At 38.0% G+C, this 18,439-nt stretch overlaps 1 protein-coding gene across 3 annotated transcripts; it reads right to left on the bottom strand.

The window, feature by feature from the left end:
* Positions 1–7,205: 7,205 nt before the first annotated feature.
* Positions 7,206–18,286, bottom strand: LOC100544587 (WASH complex subunit 3-like). Of its 3 annotated transcripts, none has more exons than XM_010713122.2 (4): positions 18,104–18,286; positions 17,143–17,253; positions 12,219–12,283; positions 7,206–8,926 (listed from the first exon to the last, which is right to left on the bottom strand). In XM_010713122.2, the coding sequence occupies exons 1-4, from the start codon at positions 18,269–18,271 to the stop codon at positions 8,842–8,844; spliced, it is 429 nt and encodes a 142-aa protein (XP_010711424.1). In that variant the 5' UTR covers positions 18,272–18,286; the 3' UTR covers positions 7,206–8,841. The 3 variants fall into 3 exon arrangements, with proteins under 3 accessions (XP_010711424.1, XP_010711430.1, XP_031410729.1); XM_010713128.2 differs by having other exon boundaries at positions 17,143–17,250; XM_031554869.1 differs by lacking the exon at positions 7,206–8,926 and adding an exon at positions 9,251–10,241.
* Positions 18,287–18,439: the final 153 nt, after the last annotated feature.

The following is an 18,439-nucleotide window of genomic DNA, read 5'->3' as shown; positions in this document are numbered from 1 at the left end:
TTTCACTGTCATCTCTCCACTAATTCAGAAAAATGTTTGAAGGATTTTTGTTTGCTTGGATCTTGGACATAAAAAAAGCACACTCTGCTCAGGAACAGATGGAAGTGTTGCAAATGGGAATAAAATATGTAAACATGTTGGGAAGGAAGAAGTGTGCATGCGAGAAGAGTGTACATTGAGATGCATTTTTGTGAAGTGAAAGAATTTACATAATAAAAAACTATCGAAACTGAAGGAAAAAGATTGTCCATAATCAAATAAATTATCCATGAGTGCTCTTTTCTCTTCACTGTGTTTTCATATATAGGCTAGAGAAAAAGATCAAGCCAAGCTATTAAATAAAGACTGACACTGAAGTGAATCTGCTATGTAGACTTAAAATGAGAAATCCTATCTGTCTCCTAGCTGTAAAAAGCACATGTGTTATCAGGGAAAGGACATAGACTACATGGGGAAACAATTGCTTGCAACCACTAGATGTGGAACCTGACAGGGATGAACAAAGCGATGGCCAGTGCTGAACATGATAATCCTGACTCCTCCGTGATAAGGAATCTTACACAATGACAATGCATATTGAGAAATGGAAACGTGGCATTCAAAACAGATTGTATGATATTAAGTGATATAGCTTGACTACGTGCTCACTAAGTAAATAAAATGGTAGTTAAGATGCCCAATAGAGACATACTAGAAGATAATAGCCAAGAACGTGTCAGAATGTATTTAAAGAAAGGATAAGGGAAGTCCTCTGAGGGAAGGTGGGGCTTGAGGATCCTGAAGTTAGGTTATTGGGTCAGCAGAACCCCATTATATATAATACGCGAAATCCCACTGGACTGACAGTGCGTCCATTACTTATCACACTGCCCTTGTGAAGGCATCTGATGAAAGAATCCAGAGACAAACACTTGGGTAAGATTGAGCAATTCAGTCCCTGGGAGAGGTGAGATTAGAAACACTGTGTGCAATTGCCAGCTGGGGCCTGACAATGGGTAGCTGTACTTTCTGCTGTTGGTGCTGAGGCTCCTTGTAATGCCTGAAAATCCTGTGGAGGGCAACAGCACATCATGGAGCAAAGAGACGGATGCCCAGGAGGGCAGGTCCTGGAAAAAACAGCTAGAGCAATGTGTGCTAGTATGTATGATGATATAGACACAGTATTCAGATGGAAAAAAAAACATCCAGAATAGGAGAAAGACAAGTTGTGTTATGCAACCCACTCTGTTTACATGGCAAAATAAGTTTTTACTCCCACCTGATTTACTGAGGACTGCCTTACACAATACTAGCACTCTGTGGCCCACAGTATAAATAATTCCCAAAGAGAACCGTCCTATTGTTTCTGACCTCTCTGCCAAAGCTTCAGTCTCCACAAAACCATGGCAATATCTCTTCATCCACACTGGTCACATTTTGAAATGTTTTCTGGTAACTGAACACTAACAGCGAGCACGAAGGGAAATTAACACAGTTTGACTTCCTAGGGGGCTCTAATACATGCCCAACTGGTTTTGATTTCTAAGATGCAAGCTCTTTAAGGGTATATTTCTTACACCAGAGTAACAAATCATGGCCCTACACTCATGGAAACCCAGCTCAGAAAACCTCAGATTCTAGCAGTGAGACAGATTGGCTGCCACTGGTCATAATCTCTCTTGAATGGTTCATTCAGTGCTCTGAGGTTCTGTTAATCAATATGGACAGAATAAAGAAAATGCATGAGGCAACCCTAGAATAGAACTAAGGCTATACACCTAACGAGACATAAAGGTTTCTGGCTGATAAGAGGGTCTCGCCTTAGAGGAAGAGCATACATGGTACTTTATAACACCTCTTTCTGACACTGACTGGTCTTCCAAGATGGAGTGAGGCCTTCTGGGATACAGTGACTGCATTGATGATCAACGAAGGGCAAGTAATGTCATCTATCTGGACTTGTGCAAGGCTTTTGACATGGTCTCACAGGAGGTCACTGGAGGTCAGTCATGAGTGATGCTCTCCAGGAGTCTGTTTTGGGACTGATGCTCTTCAACATCTTTATCAATAACTTAGAATGTAGGATTCAGTGTACCCTCACAGCAAGTCTGCTGATAACACTAAGCTGAGTGGTGCAGTCAATACAATAGAAAGAAGGGATGCCATCCAGAGAAACTTGGACAGGCATGAAAAGTGAGCCCACAAAAATCTAACCAGGTTCAATAAGGCCAAGCGAAGTGTGTTGCACTTGGAGTGTGGCAATCCTAGGTAGGAGTACTGACCAAGCGATGAACTCCTAGAGAGCAGCCTTGCCAAGAAGGACCTGGGGGTCCAGATGGATGAAAAGCTGGACGAGCCAGCAGTGTGCAATGCCAATGGTATCCTGGGCTGCATCAGCAGAGGGGTGGCCAGCAGGGATCGAGAGGTGATTGTCTCTCTCCACTCTGCCCTTGTGGGGCTCCATTGGGCGTACTGCATTCAGGCCTGGGACCCCTAGCACAGGAAGGATGAGGAGTTGCTGGAGCGAGTCCGGAGGAGGGCCACAAAGAAGATCAGAGGGCTGGAGCAACTCCCCTATGAAGACAGCCTGAGAGAGTTGGGATTGTTTAGCTTGGGGAAGAGAAGACTCAGATGAGACCTCACTGCAAACTTCTAATGCTTGAAAGGAGCTTACATGGGACCAAATTTTTACACACACAGATTGTGAGAAGACAAGAGGAAAGGATTTGAAGTGAATGAGGGGAGGCTTAGGTTAGATGTTAGGAAGAAATTCTTCACTCAGAGGGTAGTGAGGCACTGGCACAGGCTGCCCAAAGAAGTTGTGAATGCTCCTCCCTGGAGGCATTCAAGGCCAGGCTCACGGCAGAGGGGCTGGAACTATATTACCTTTGAGGTCCCTTCCAACTCAAGCCGTTCTATGATTCATTCTATGATTCTATGACTGCATGGGGTCCCTAGGAGCTAGGGATGCAGACTTTCCTCAGCTCAAACGCCAATACACTTTCACTCTCTCCTACTCAGTTACTTATTACATCAAGTCCTCAGACACATCAATTTTGAGAATTCTTGCTCTCTCCCCTACCACAACAAGCCAACTCAACATTTGAAGAGCAAGTATGGCAGGAAGCTGGAAGAATAATAGCAAACCTTAACATTTACAACAGAAAAGGAAGTCGATGTGAAAGCCAAGTCAGAAGCCAAGAGAAGTCACCGTAAGAAAAGTGTTAATAACCAGCCCCAACGAAGATATTTTAACTGCATTCTTAACTGCATTAAGTTGCTATGAACTTTGTGATATACCAGACGCTTTTGTGCGGATAGGCAAGCTTTTAACACCAGTTCTCTAAAATTCACCAAACACATCATAAAGCACTATGAACCATTTTTCACTTAATCAATTATTACAAAAACATTGGCTGCCGCCTATTTCTCTTTTTGCATTTGATGATGCCAGGCACCACGCTGGGTAAATGATACAATGTTGTTCAAGGTTTCTCGGAAAAAGTCTCCATTGTTACCATTTGGCAGTCTCTAATAACACTGTACTGAGGAAATAGCAAACGATAACACTCAGACAAACAGACACTCATTTTCTCTGCCCATCCTCCTTCCTACTTCTACTCTACCCTAAAACTGGCCCAGAAAATCAAGGGATCATCTCAGCATGCAAAACTATTTGTTTTCAAAGAGCTGTTGGAAATCAATATGGAGAAATCAACACTTCAACACATTCATTTGAACAGTTTAGCCCTCACCAGGGGAGATTCTCCATGTCCCTGAAATATTATGTAAACTGTGATACAAGAAATCAAACACAGATTATGAACACTGTTGAGAAAGACAACTGAATATCAGAAATAATTTGAAAGCAAAAATGATAAACCCAATTGGTAGATTTATCAATTATAACAGGCCTTTTCTGCTGTTGAACTCGTAACAGCAGGGTAACTGAAGTAATTCTCACATCTATAAGTAACATGAAGGGTAAGGTTTGTTAAAGAGTTGATGGCACATAAAGCACTGTTCACATACATGTAGAAACTTCTCCCACATCCCCTTCTTCTGATAAACCCTTCTTAGCACTCAGATACATGCTCCTTCCAGTAGGTCCCAAGCCTAGCATCCACTTTCCTACAGCTTCTGATCCCACAGATTGGGATAGAAAATGATAATGAAGTACAGAAAGGGATTTCTAGTTCACAGAGAAAAACATATCCTCAGTCACAGCCGCCAGTGCTCAAATGCAATCTGAGACAATGGATCATACAAGAGCTTGATTAGCAAAACTTCCTGAAAATGAGAAATACACTGAAAAGGAATCATAGAATCATAGAATTGCTCAGGTTGGAAAAGACCTTAAAGATCATCAAGTCCAACCATGACCTAACCGTACTACCCTAACTCTAACAACCCTCCGCTAAATCATGTCCCTGAACACCACATCCAAATGGTTTTTAAACACATCCAGGGATGGTGACTCAACCACCTCCCTGGGGAGCCTATTCCAGTGCTTAACAACCCTTTCTGTAAAGAAGTTTTTCCTGATATCCAACCTAAACCTCCCCAGGTGCAATTTGAGGCCATTTCCCCTTGTCCTGTCACCAGTCACCAGTGAGAAGAGATCAGCCCCGCTCTCGCTGCAACCATCTTTCAGGTATTTGAGCAGCAGCATCTCCCCTCAGCCTCTTCTTCCCCTAAAATAATCTGTTTGGACCAAATAGAGATGGAGAAGTTTGTTATGCTATATCTGTCCTCAACTCAAGTTACCCCAAAATAAGAGTATGTGCTCTAATGCTAAGCCAATGCTAAGCTTGTTTCTGTCACTCATTTTCAGTATGGCACAGAGTACACAATTTTAACTTTCTGCTTCGTTTCCTTCAAAATGAACCAATCCCTGAAACTGCCTTAAAACATTAGCAAAGCTAGACAGCCAAACACAAGGCAGGAATATCCAGAGCTTCCAGCACTAATGCAAATGTTTTTGGAAGCACTAACAAACTTGTAATCTAGCACCAAGCATCAATTTCTGCTCACAGCTGGTGGCAGACAACGGGACTACAGGAGCACTGTGGTACTTCTTACATCTTCTGTTAAAGCACTCAGTATTGACTTTTACAAGAGACAGAACTGCAAGGCAAAGTGAGTCACAGGTCTGAGCTGTGTGGTAGCTCCTATCTCACCTACAAAGTGTCCAAATGGAGACAACATAACATGAAGTATCATGAGGATAACATTTCGGGCAGTAGTGCCAACATTTGATTTGCAATTGTCAGACAAGAAGTTGCCAAATTTTCTGGGGAGCATAAAAATACATGTTCTGTTTTGCAGGCAAATGCACTGCAACACTGGACTTGATGACCCTTATGAGTCCCTTCCAACATGGGATATTCTACGATCCTTTTATCAGTTACTCAGGGATAAAGCTGTATTTCTTCCAAAATTAAGACAGTGATGAACTTCAGTTTCTTGCTAAATATCATCATGCAAAGCACACGTGACTCAAACTGATGATCTTTGTGATGTTCTCCTTTTCAAAATGCAGCCCATGCCTTCTTATGGTATTTTTTTCACAAAACACTCTAGACTTCATCACTGGTGTAAACAAGATGCATCAGAAAGAAAAACAAGTAAGAGGACAAGACTCACTTTCAAAAAAGACAATCTACTTTCTTTTCAAATGCAGCAGGGCAACTGAGATGAAACAGATCGACAATTAAGGTGCTGAACTGGGGCTTCAGGATAAAATTATCATGCCCAAATGTTGCTTTTGCCTTTGACATTTGTTTGAGGTTTAACCATAACATAAATACAGGTATGTATCAAGCCTTCAAGCACCTACGTGCATTTAAAATGCCTGTCTTTAAAAACTAACCTCTATGCACTCTGCATTCCAGTTTACCTGCAAAATGAGAAAGACAGCAATGTGATCATTTGTTCAAAAACGAGCTACATAATTTACTAGCAGTACAATTGCAGTACATGGTCTGTACTAACAGGTGCGTCCAACAGTTATTCCAGCAACAAGCTGAAGCAGTTCTCAGGCCTGCAAACCGCAGTACTGCCTTTCATGATGGTTGTAAATCCATGTAAATTTTGGGTACGTTAGATGTATATGACTGGTACATTTCGTTGCACACAGTATTTTTAACAGATCATTGCTGTTGAAAGCTTTCTGAAAATTAAGATAACTTAGAAAGACTTCTTCCCTTGAACAGACTATGTATATCTGATCACCACACAGCCAAGCTGAAATACTCCATCCACCTCCTATTCCAAAATAGATGGCAAATAACAAGCAAATTGGAATATTCCCTGCTTATAGTATTTAGCTTGTGGTTAAGGATTTTCCAACTTTCTGGGTTAGTACCAGCTCACTAGAAAACTGCTATAGATCAAGAGGGACTAACACAGCTGACATAATACAGACTCAAACCAACCTTCCCAAACTGAACAGATTCTTGTGTCAGCATGTGTCCTACACTGAAACATCTCAGACTGAACTTGGCTCCAACCTAAGAGCACAGGGATGAGTTTTGCAGATGAGGCTAATGGAAAGAGAGGAGTTCAATGTGTTCAGAGGGTCTAAAGGCAGTGGAAGAAATATGGCTGCTGATGAACTGAAGGTAAAAGAGAAGGTTTTATCTTCTTCTCTTGTTTTCCCATAGTTCAATTATTTGGATTTTTACTGTAATGTATACCATCACCTACACAGCAGAGAAAACAAAGTGGCAACATTTTTCTTTAGGTTCCCAAAAGCCTAACGTGATCAAACTGTGCCAAAGAATACAGCTACCCTGAAAAAAAATATCTTAAGCAATTAAATTCCGCATGCTTATATGAACAAAATTACTGTTTAGTGACAAATATATGCATAGGTAACAACTGATTAATTCCCTCTCACATAAAAATGGACTGTAGGTTAGGGGCATCTTATACTACACTTAAAAGGTATCTTTTACAGAGCTTTAAAAGACAACCTATTTTATTTTCTTCAGACTGAAATTACTTCACAGAAAAAGCTTCTTCAAAATGATAAACAAAATGTTAAGTCAGGTAATATAGCTTAGGTAATACTCCATACTGCTACTCTGAAAACTCCCTCCTTCAGCTAGCAGATTGTCACAACTTCAGTATAGCTGATTATAAAGAAACATAAACTAAAGAGACTTCAAAAGAATTTTCCCAATTTTGTTGAAAACACAAAGGAGTAAAATGGCACTGCAACATCGGTTTACAAAACATCGCTTTTATTATACAGATCACTTAAATAAGCTTTCAAATATAGATTTCAAAAAGTTTTAATGTTTCCGAAATAACATTATAACATTTACTTCTGAAATATTTATTGCTAATATGTTAATATTTCTCAAGTTTTGACAAGTGTTAGCTATTGAATATTTTTGTTTGTGTTCAATAACAATTAACTCATCATTGAAGTGTCACCTCCAGACACTTTCTAGCGCCTATATGCCTTCCTCCAAGGGATTCAAATTATATTCTGATTTACATGTTATGAAGAGCTTGACTCAAATGGGAGCCATGCTTAAGTTACAGGAAAAAAAGATCAGCTAGCCTATTGAAGTGACATAAATAACTAAGACAGGAGATAGTGACTCAGCCATAAAAGCTAACAAATTTACATACTCAGAAATTCAGTTTTAGTATTTTCTTGGTCTTGGGAAGAATGTGAAATACCAAAAAGTGATTGATTGCCTGGCCACACTATTCTGGTATAATCACAATAGTCTGGGGAATTCAAATAGATTTTGAAGAATTTAATGTGGAACAAATTATATTAAAGAAGATTCTTCAATGAAATGTCATTTTTGACTCACGCAGATTAACTACTTTGGAGGGAAGTCTTCAGGGCCAGCGTGGCTCCAAGTTGATTTTTTCATACTGTTACCCAATGCATCCTCAAAAGGTAGCAAGGTAGTTTCACCATTACATAAACTGAATTTTGACAACTTAGCTGAAAATATCAGTCAGGGCACTAACGTGGAGGTGATTTTTTATCCTATGTGAACTGCACAGCAATAACTCCTTTCAAATGAGCCAAAAGCGCTCATAAAATGGTTTTAATTGACCCATGCGAGAGTAAAAAGTGAGAATCTGGTATTCTGTTAACAATGTCCCAGTCACCTGCTTCTCTCAGTGTACTTTAAAAAACACCTTGCAGTTTCTGTAGTTTCCTTCACCACTATAACCTGAATTTGTTAAATAATTACACTGAAGAGCAGGAGTTTATTTAACAGCTTTGTATAACTTCTAGCATGCAATCAAATAGCAGTATATACTTTAAAAATAGGTATTTTAAATGTGTAGTCTAGGCTCTTTCAAAACAGAATATCACTGATATGCAAACACTGCAAGATAGGTGGCTTCAGTGTAATTCTTTTTATACCACTTCAAAAATATAGCATATTTGAGAGAAAAAAAGAAAAGGCAGTTTATAAGTTTACAAATAAATTTTGATAAGTTACTTTAGCTAAATGCTGTGGAACAGAAGGCAACTTAGGTTAGAAGTCTCACACAGAAACCCAGGAGTGAACAGACCTGGAGGTTTAAAGGAACAAAATTTTTTGAGTTTTTTTTAGGTAACTCCAGAAGAACCAGAAAGAATCTTAAGTAAAGAAGGATAAACATCACAAGGATATTGCAATCAATTTTCATAATGGAAAGGCTCAGGTCAAACACACTGCCTGCCCAGACTTCTTGGGAGAGAACGCAGAAGATCTCAGTGCTAAGAAAAGCTGTCAGATAAATCATGTCACCCATGTGATGCACACAAAATCATTATTTGCAAAAGTTCCAAACACATTAGCACTTAATGGAGGTTTCCAAAGGCTGAAATCAGTCTTTTTAGTCACTAAAGGAAGATTCACTATCAGAACTGTCTTCTGCATTCCCATCATCTCCCCAGGCAGGCACAGGGGCATCTGGAGTCCTGCAGGCAAGAAAAAGTATTCATGTTGTAAATCCTAGAAGGTGGTTGAGTAACTCAGTAGGCCATGCCTTTTACTATATTTACATGCAATTTATATCCACAGCACTTAACACATTAATTGTTAGCTTTACAAATGCACACCTTATTGGTGTTGTTTCACCTAAAACTGAAAGATTAATACTAGAAACTGTAACTCACTGGACATCAAAATTCTGTGGACATCAGTTCGAATGCACACCTTCAAGACTATTGGAAATTACGATAGTTCACTAAGAAGCAGCAAACACTTGAAGAGAGTTGAAAGCAGGCAATACTGATTAATTCTTTTTTTTTTTTTTTTTTAATCAGAGGTTATAGGGCTGAAAGGAACATGCTGTACACCATTAAGCAGTGTAAATAGTACATGAAAAAAAAATAAGACAGGAAATGAACAATATTGTATCCAACTAAAACTGCAGGGATAATTTAGAGAAGCAAAGAAGAATTACTCAGAGCGGAATTTGGCTAGAACACTGGGTTAAATTTGACATGCAAGAGCAGCCATGGGATTTTTATTGACTATAAATGATCAGACTTCTAGTATTTAGTTTTGAGAAGAATATTTAAGATGGACCTCAACATCGTGTCAAAACATTTGCTTGGAGAAATCTAGTGGGAATGGAGGACAGAGAAGCAAGTCATCTACAGAACAACCAGCACTACTGACTCACAGATGCTGCTTCTCCTTTGAGACTCTCTTCTATGTAATGAGTTTGACAATAAAAGCAAGATTGCCCCTGCTAAGTTCTGAAACCAGGGTACAAAGTATACATGCAGCTATACTTGGCAAAAGGGAAAGAATCATCTTTACAGAAAATAGCTTCTTATCGTTAAATGCTCTTTTTGATAAAACATAAAATTTAAAGTAAGGTAATAATTGCACTCTTTTTTCCTGTTGTTGTCTTTGGGTTATCACTCTGTGTCATGCCAGAGTATTTCTTACCCAACTTCAATTGTTTATTTTGATGTCTCTGTTGGAAATCCCTAAGGTACACTTAAAGTGTTTATAAGCATCTGGGACAAAAGTAAGAAGTGCATTAAAGAACCGTAAGAGTCTTCTCCCACCCCCCAGCACACCTCCAAAATAAATTAAGAAAGGGTTTTCTTTCTCATGCAAATACCACTTCACAATATTATTCCTTGTTGCCACGGTAATGACAAAACAGAAGAGCTGTGCAAAGACATGTGATCTGGAGAGAGCAGTGCAAAAACTCTCCTTCAGTAAGGAGAAAATGGCAATGAATTCCTTTACTTCAGGAGAGCAGGACAAAATCTCCTGGAATTGTAGACAGGCAAGAGAAAAAGGATAAGAAACAGAAGTTGAAAATTAGATAAACTAGCTTAACAAAATAGGCAGTTTTCAAAAAAAGCTTGTAGAAAGTCTGAGAAGGGAGTGATAACAGAAGTAGAGGTAAAACAGCCAAAAGAAGAGACCATAAACATCTCATTATTAGTCAGCCTCCCTGAGGCCACAGAAAAAACACACAGTCACCAACAGGCAGCTGGGACAGTCTGTAGCAAGTGACTCAGCATACAGCAAAATGTAAATGTTCCTAAATTTCACTGGGACTGAGCCACCTGAAGGCCCACGAAATGTTGCACGAATGGCAAGATATATATATATATATATAAAGTCTGTATGATACAGAAAGAAAGCAAGAAGATTTAAAAAAAAAAAAAAGAAAGTTTGCCATGGTTTCTTAAGATATGCTTGAAAAAAAAAAAAAACACCTCAGTAATACTGCTAATTTACACACACACACACACACACACACACACACACACACACACACAGAGGAAGCATTAGATATCTTGCCAAAAATAATTAGCTTTCTTTAACTAGGCAGATAGGCAGTAAAATTCTCAAATTGGTAACAACTTAAAGACAATCTGCCTTAACTTCAGTGTTTCAAAGAATACTTGAAGATGGACTGAGACCAAACCCCAGTCATATTCTGTGAGCCTCAAGTAACAGTAATAACATTTCTGTCTTAACTCCATCTTAACTCAAATCAGGAAATCCAAAAGCAGATACTTAAAAACACAGCTGATTATTTCTCTTTTTTTTTTAATTTGCAATTAAAAATCCATCAAAGTATGAGCAAATAGCATTTACACAAAAGTATGTACCAGGAATACAGAGTAAGAAACAGAACAGATTTAACAAACATATAGTAAACACACGTTTGATAATCCTTTCTCAGACCTGTATAGATTCTTACTTGCATTCTTATTTCTTGTTTGATCAGTAAAAATATCAAATGAGGAATAACTACTTCAGGCTTATTCAGATACCAGGAAGCAGCTGGGAGATAAAATGACTCAACATATGACAGTAACTCAGTTTCCCAGTATTTTCATTTTAGTAAACATACTGTAAGAAAGGCTTCACCAGAAGGAAAAGAGGACTTTATATCATCATACATCAGAGTTTCTGCAGAGGATGCAAATATTTCAAATGGTTTGGCGGCTACAGCGTAAGAACGAAACTTACTGTTTATTATTTCATCATTCTCAGTTTAATACATTTTGTGAAACAGTGCAATAAAACTAAACTACGTCTCAAAATGTAAGATTCTAAAATCCGTGCTTTAGATAAATCAGTACTGAAAACGATTATCTGTTCTTAGTAGTCCTTATGTTAGTTAGGCTCAATCCAGTTACAACATTGAAATGTTGACTTCAGCACGCTCCATCTATGCTGAGCATATACACTGTATTAGAACACTCTACTGAGAGAATCTGATAATAAGCCTGTTATTTCTCATACATAAAGCAAAATAAAATAGAGCTTGTTTTTATTACTCTACAACGATGACATCTGGCTACCGAAGTGTTGGAAGAAAATCTCTGGGACATATCTCATATTGAAAACAGTACAGTCAAAATGGCAACTGACATATTATTTGATTCCCTTTTGCTAGATGCACATTGACAGATGTCACCTTGTCACTGCTATATCCTTTTAATTGAACCTGTGCTTGGCTTGGAAGAAGTGATTCCACTTCCTCTCAAGTTTGGTAGGTAATGTTCTGCAACTTTCTGTTTGGGAGGGTGCAATGCAGGGTCCACCTACATTCCAAGCTCGGCGTTTCTTGGGCTATGCCTCGGACTAGACAACATTGAAAAGGCATCTCATACTTGAGATCGCATCCTTCATCCTATGATGCCCTTCTCAGACCATCTTTTCTCAACAAATGATTGCATTCCAGCCCTACTGAAAGTTACAATTTGAAAAGGAAACATTACTTACTCAAGAAGATCTGGATTTAGCCCCTCAGAAATCATTTTGTTTCGTATGGCCATAACAGGAACACCCTGTGTAGGAGGAGAAGTATAATATAAAACTACTGGACACAAATTAGTGAACTCCACAGGTTCTTTTGAACTCATTTTCAGAAAAAAAATATGCACAATCACACAATGAACAAGAACATGGATTGATAATCTCACTTGCCATCAGTATGAACCTAGAAGCAAGTAATGTCTGAGATCAAAGCCCTTTTTAATCCTTCTTATCTTTATGGCAAAATATCTCAAAAAACTTGAGGGAAAGGAATCAGCAACGGACAGATTTATTTGCAATTCACACAGATAAACCCAGTATGATGAAGTTATATCTCTGGATGAGAATATGAAGAAAGCACAAAGTAGCACAAAGACACCAGAGAGCAGCTGTGCTGGAAAGACAAGAGAACTCAAAACACTTAAGGTACAGCTTCAGTGCGAAATGCATCTCCTATTGCTCTGGAAAGGTAACTCATAGTACTGCTAAAAACTGGAAAAGTCTTTGTAAAGCATGCAGGAAAAAGGCAAACTGGACTTGAGAACAGAATGACAATTTAAAAGTGAATCCTTTGAATACAAGTGCTTGCGAAGCAGGGTTGAATCTTCGATGATGTGCAGACAGATTTCAGCCAGCTAAGAAAAAATTCTTTTTACTTTAAGTCCTTCCACAGCTTCTACACTTTGTTTTATTCAACCCCTCATCTTAGATCACATGCTGAGACACACTATGACCCATGCAGTCTTACAAGATGCATTCCAACAAACTGTTCCTATGCTTCCACTAGAGTTGCTCAAAGAAAATATGTTCCTTTGCCATCTCCTGTTGCAAATGATCAGAAACACCATCTGAACCACAGCATGCCAATGCAGGGGGGGTGGTGGGGAAGAGAATTGAATCTCTGATCCCAAGGGACGAAGATACTAGTGCTCTAGGAAAGGCAGGAGGAGCCTAGAGAACTAAATGAAGAGTACTGCAGGATTCTTTTGGAACAGGGCAAACAACTTTTGTCTAAAGTAAGTAAAATAGTGATAAAATAGTGAACAATGATGACTAATGTTCTAGAGAAGCACACGGTACTAGTGACAACTGCAGTAGCTAACCTGGCAAAGTGAGAGCTAAGCCAGTTGCATATAGTTAGCAGTCTACTAGGACTAAACAAAAATCTGACTCAAACAGTTGTGAGGTATTAGATTATGAAACAGAATTTCTCAGTAAATAACATTTCATGCACATCACAAAGGGGAAACAGTTGAGTATTTTATGACTGTTTAATGCATTCACTTATTCTTGGACACTAGGGATTTGGACACCACACACAATACTGTATTAGTAAATGCTTTTTTCCCCCAAGATCGGACACTCATGGGGTCCTTCATCAGCATTGAATTGTTTATGCATCAGTTCAAGCCAACTGAAAACAAGATACTCTTCTTTGCTCACAATGAAAGGGAGCTTAGTATATGAACTAATAACAGTGGAGCAGAGACTGTTATATCATTATGTTCTCACTTGGAGAAGTGTTTTATTCCAAAACTGTACGCATCAACATATGCAGGAATCATTTTAAAACACAAAATCTATTATCTGATAAAGATTTTTTTTTTAAATCAGTATGCCAACCACTAGATTCATAAACTAACAAGTTTGCTTTGTAGCTAGTGGAAGACATTTAAGGTCACAGCTACTGGAGAAGACTCTTCAATACTTGCAGACTCGTAACTCAGAGACTTCGTAGAATTTTCTTCAACAGTTGTTAACAGAAATAGACTTTGCACCAATTATAAAATAGAGGAATTCATGCAGTACTAACTAGCTTTCTCATTGTTGTAGCATCAGAAACACTGTGATCATTCATATACTAGCACAAGCTAACTCATTACTTTTAAGACTGTTCTTGTGAGAAGTCACAGCCATCTTAACTTCTTAAACACCTTTTAGGTATCTTCTGCTTATAAACAGAAACTTTATGTTCCTCAAATAACATTTTTCCCTATTGGTAAATTCTGCCCTATTAAGTTATTTTAACATTTGTAGTCCCAGTCCAAATAAAAATTAAATTTAATCTGAAAGACAATACATCTGAAGACTGGAAAAAAGATTTTAGTACCTTCATGAATCAGATTTACCAAATTTATCGTAAGTTTAATCAAAATTCCCCTGAATGCTGTACACCTTTTCCATCAAGGGAGAACAAGTAAGTTTATATCTATAACTGTTTATAATACAATTAAGGTACTACAAATACTTTATCCTTCATATTTTCTTAAGTTTAAACTGGAAAATCAGAGTCTAATAGTGCTGCGTACTAAAATAAAACAATTATTTTAAATCTAAACATTAACTATAAACTGTAATTACACTGAGCATACAGGTCAACTTAAACGGCATGCGTACTTTTTTAACACGAGCCAACACTGAACTCTTATCCCTGTCTCTGTCCAACTAAAGTTTGACATAGTCTAAATTCAACACACTGTACCCCAACCTATATCCAGGCTGGTCCGGTGGCTTAAGAAGTGTGCAGATCCTGGAGAACCTACACTGCAAGTGGTAATCTCATTGTAAAAGAGGTTTTGGTCCTCCTCAGTTTAGAAAGAGGTTAAGTATCATTACTGCTGGCAACTACTTAGGATCAGTGTAGCAATCAAATTTCACTTTTATTTGAGTTATTTAAAGCAAGAATCAATCTGTGTTAGCCCAATCAGTATCTTGGCCTCTACACAGTCACATCTGGTGTTTAGAATCCCCAGAAGTACATTTACTTTAAACATACCATGTATCTGAAGCCCTGCAGTACTCCACTCACTCTGTCAATACAAGAATTCTGAACATTTACTGTAGCAAACATGATACTCTTTTTGTAATGTTTGCTTGAATACTACTGCTGCATATTTAAGAAAAAAAAAAAAAAGAACTTTTGTGCAACGGCACTCCATCAAAATGAGTTTGTTACAGTTCCTCAGAACAGTTATCCTCAGCGTAAAAGAAATATCACTTCCAGCACTAATTCTCCAATACTAGATATATTGTGGGCCATAAATAAGTGATCAGTTCAAATAAATCTTCACCTAGAAACTTAATTTCAGCAAATAAATGACACTAACTGAACTACTTGACTCGGTGAGAAGACTAGGTTGGCAAATAGAAAAACACACATTAATATGTAGTATGTTAGCTTGACTTTCCTACCACACTGTTTACAACTGGCAGAAGAGTCATCAGAAACTGCCAGTACGAAGGATAAATGTGGAAAGTGAGATCTTACTCCTCCAGCAGTCAACAAAAAAAAAAAAAAGTCAAAGTAATTAGACCATCCAGCACTTTCACATCCACTTTGAAATCTGGCATCAAATCAATACACTAACAAAGTATTCCGCCCTTTGCCACTATCCCACCGCTTGGCTTTCCACATGATTTTAATAAGCCAATTTGGGATTCAAATGAAAACTAAGCTCTGGAACATCATCCAAAGCACTAAGCTCACCAATTGTAATAATTGCTCTGAAGAGGGAAAAAAAACATGCAGTTACTTTTCACATAAGCAACATTTTACTATACTGTGAGTTAGTAATGTTTTCCAGGATTATCATATATATTTGAGAGGAAAATTTCCAATGATTGCTGGAAAATAAAGACAGATCTTTTTTCTTTGTTTCCAATGCTGTTTTTAGTTTTGTGGATGTGAAAAAAAGAGCTCTTAAAAAAAAAAAGGTCACAAAGAATCTCCTACCAATGTTTTCTCTCCTTCATTTTCACGAATGTAAATATTGAGATTATACTCATTTTCTGTTTATCTACAGAAAGAAGACAGATGAAGAGGGAAATTAAACGTGCATCATCAATAGCAGGGAACTGAAGTGAAAGTAATTAGTTAAACAATTCTTCTATCTCTATTTTGAGCCCTATGGGAATAATAAACTCTCCTGCTCTAGAGAATACTGGCAAAGCTTTGTTTTGTACCCTGCAGCAAGCATCTCTGTGTGCACGGAATGACACCAATTCTGCCCGAGCAACTACACTTCCAGTGGAATCTTCTATAACTTCAACTAATATCACTCTGCTTTTACACATCTTCGTACCTTCACCTCACAACTAAATTGGCAGAATTCTGTAGAAAGAACTCGCCTGAGGCTGTCTGCAGGAATACATTACATCAAACCATTTCTTAGAGAAGACATGCTACAAGTATGCATTTGGATCCAAAAGTAATGCCTCCTATTTATTTCCATGAAATCAATAAGTACAAAGAACATAATAACACTAATTTTATTGACCAAATTCTCAGCTACAAAACATTATTTTTCAACACCATTAGCTGTGCATTTTTCTTTTTCTTTTTTTTTTTTTACCTAGAAATGAACAAGAGTCTGCATGCTGTGTTCATAAAAACTACACGGCTGTCCAGAACATGACTTGTCCTTCTCGTCACTGTTACCTCTGTTGAAATGCACCACTCACTGCCTCACTGTGCTCACATCCACTGTTTGGTCTCCATAAACATTCAGCTAGTGTTGATAAATGTAAATGGGTACCATTTTTCCACACAGAGGAATTCAGCTACACATCTTTGCTTCATACACACTCTTGTATCAGACACCATCTTGTCAGACTGTCCCTCTGCTGCCATCTGTTGCACAACACAGTGTAACAGAATATTGATGGGAAGGTTCAAACTCTACTGCCATACCACTAACATCTGCTTGTGACACTGTGGGACAACACTATAAAATAGGAGGCATTACTTTCAGAGCAATCCTTACATGTTAACGTTACTCTAGCTTAAAGATTATTGACACAATGTATGCCTTCCACGTTCACTTACAGCTGTGTGTGAAGTTTCACCTAAAAATAACCGGCTACCCAAAGAATGGTATGACAACTGACTTACCACTTGTACCATTTTGAGATATCTAGCATATCTTGGGTCTTTGGCCACAGTTGTCATATTTTCTGTTACTATCTCCGTTTTCTGTAGTGCTTCTTCATGTTTATTGTTCTGCTGTACATAAAGAAGATAAGACTTCAGTGGTTAGGTTAGGTACACAGACCAGAAGCATTGACAATTCAATTCAATCCATGAAGTTTGAACCCGAAGAGTAAAGTACAACTCTTCTTACATCATGATTATTCTGATTTATACTCACAGAATTATAGAATTGCATGGATTAGAAGGGATCTTAAGAGATCATCGAATCCAACCCCCAAATACTTTTAGCAACAATTTATTGTACAACACATAGAAAAAAAATTCAACAGTCAATACCACAAGACATCCATGCAGCCTAAAGCAGCCATCAACTGTATTTAATAAATAAAACAGAACTAATTTAAACGCATTCTTTATATGAAAGATTTTGTTAAGGTCATATTTATTATGTTTATACTATAGCTCTCTCCCAAGTGGTCCAATGCATTTTGTCCTCACTGTAATAAACTCTATTAAAAAGTATGCTAGAAACTTCAAGTTGACCTAGAAGCTCACATTCTAAAACACGAGAAAAGAACTGGAATTATGTGAGTTGACCTGCTCCTTTCATTCATGACCTTCCCAATCTCTTATGTAATTCATGTTTATATTTTAGTGTGACTGACCAAAGAGGATGAAATCATTTACTATTTGATTTGAGTTAGTTCTAGTTATTTAATCCACATATTTATGAAAGGGTATGGCCTTGCTTTAGAAGTCACTTGTTTAGTTTCATTAATGAAAAATGTAACTTTAGATCTTTACAGCTGGTGTGACTGCCCTCTTTAAGTAAACTTACTTCTTCCATTTGCTTTAATTGAGATTAGAAATTTGATATGGAGAAGTATGTTCCTTCAATACACTATTTATCTTTATTACTTACTCCAGACTGAGGTGACACAGCTGCCTGTTGATCCGTAGTAGCTGGTGCCATGGGACTACTTGTAACATTATTCAGATTTGCACTGGACACTTCAAATTTGACATCCTCTAAGCCAGGAATAGAGGATAACTGATCGGACAAAACATAATCAAAATAAGCAGTGAGCATATTCTAAGTCTATACATAGAAGAAAGTCTGCGGTACGTCACTTGCTATTTCACAGGTGAGTTTCACATTAACGAAACTGCAATATTTTATCACTAGTTTTGGTGTTCCAATTGCCTCTCTTCCCACGCTTCTTCACCCTCCAGCTTCCCCCCTCCCTCCCTCTCCCCC

Source organism: Meleagris gallopavo, chromosome 1 (genome assembly GCF_000146605.3).
Source record: "Meleagris gallopavo isolate NT-WF06-2002-E0010 breed Aviagen turkey brand Nicholas breeding stock chromosome 1, Turkey_5.1, whole genome shotgun sequence".
In the NCBI taxonomy this organism is placed as follows: domain Eukaryota; kingdom Metazoa; phylum Chordata; class Aves; order Galliformes; family Phasianidae; genus Meleagris; species Meleagris gallopavo.
Note: the sequence above shows the minus strand (reverse complement) of the source record. Positions and strands in the feature narration are given on the sequence as shown.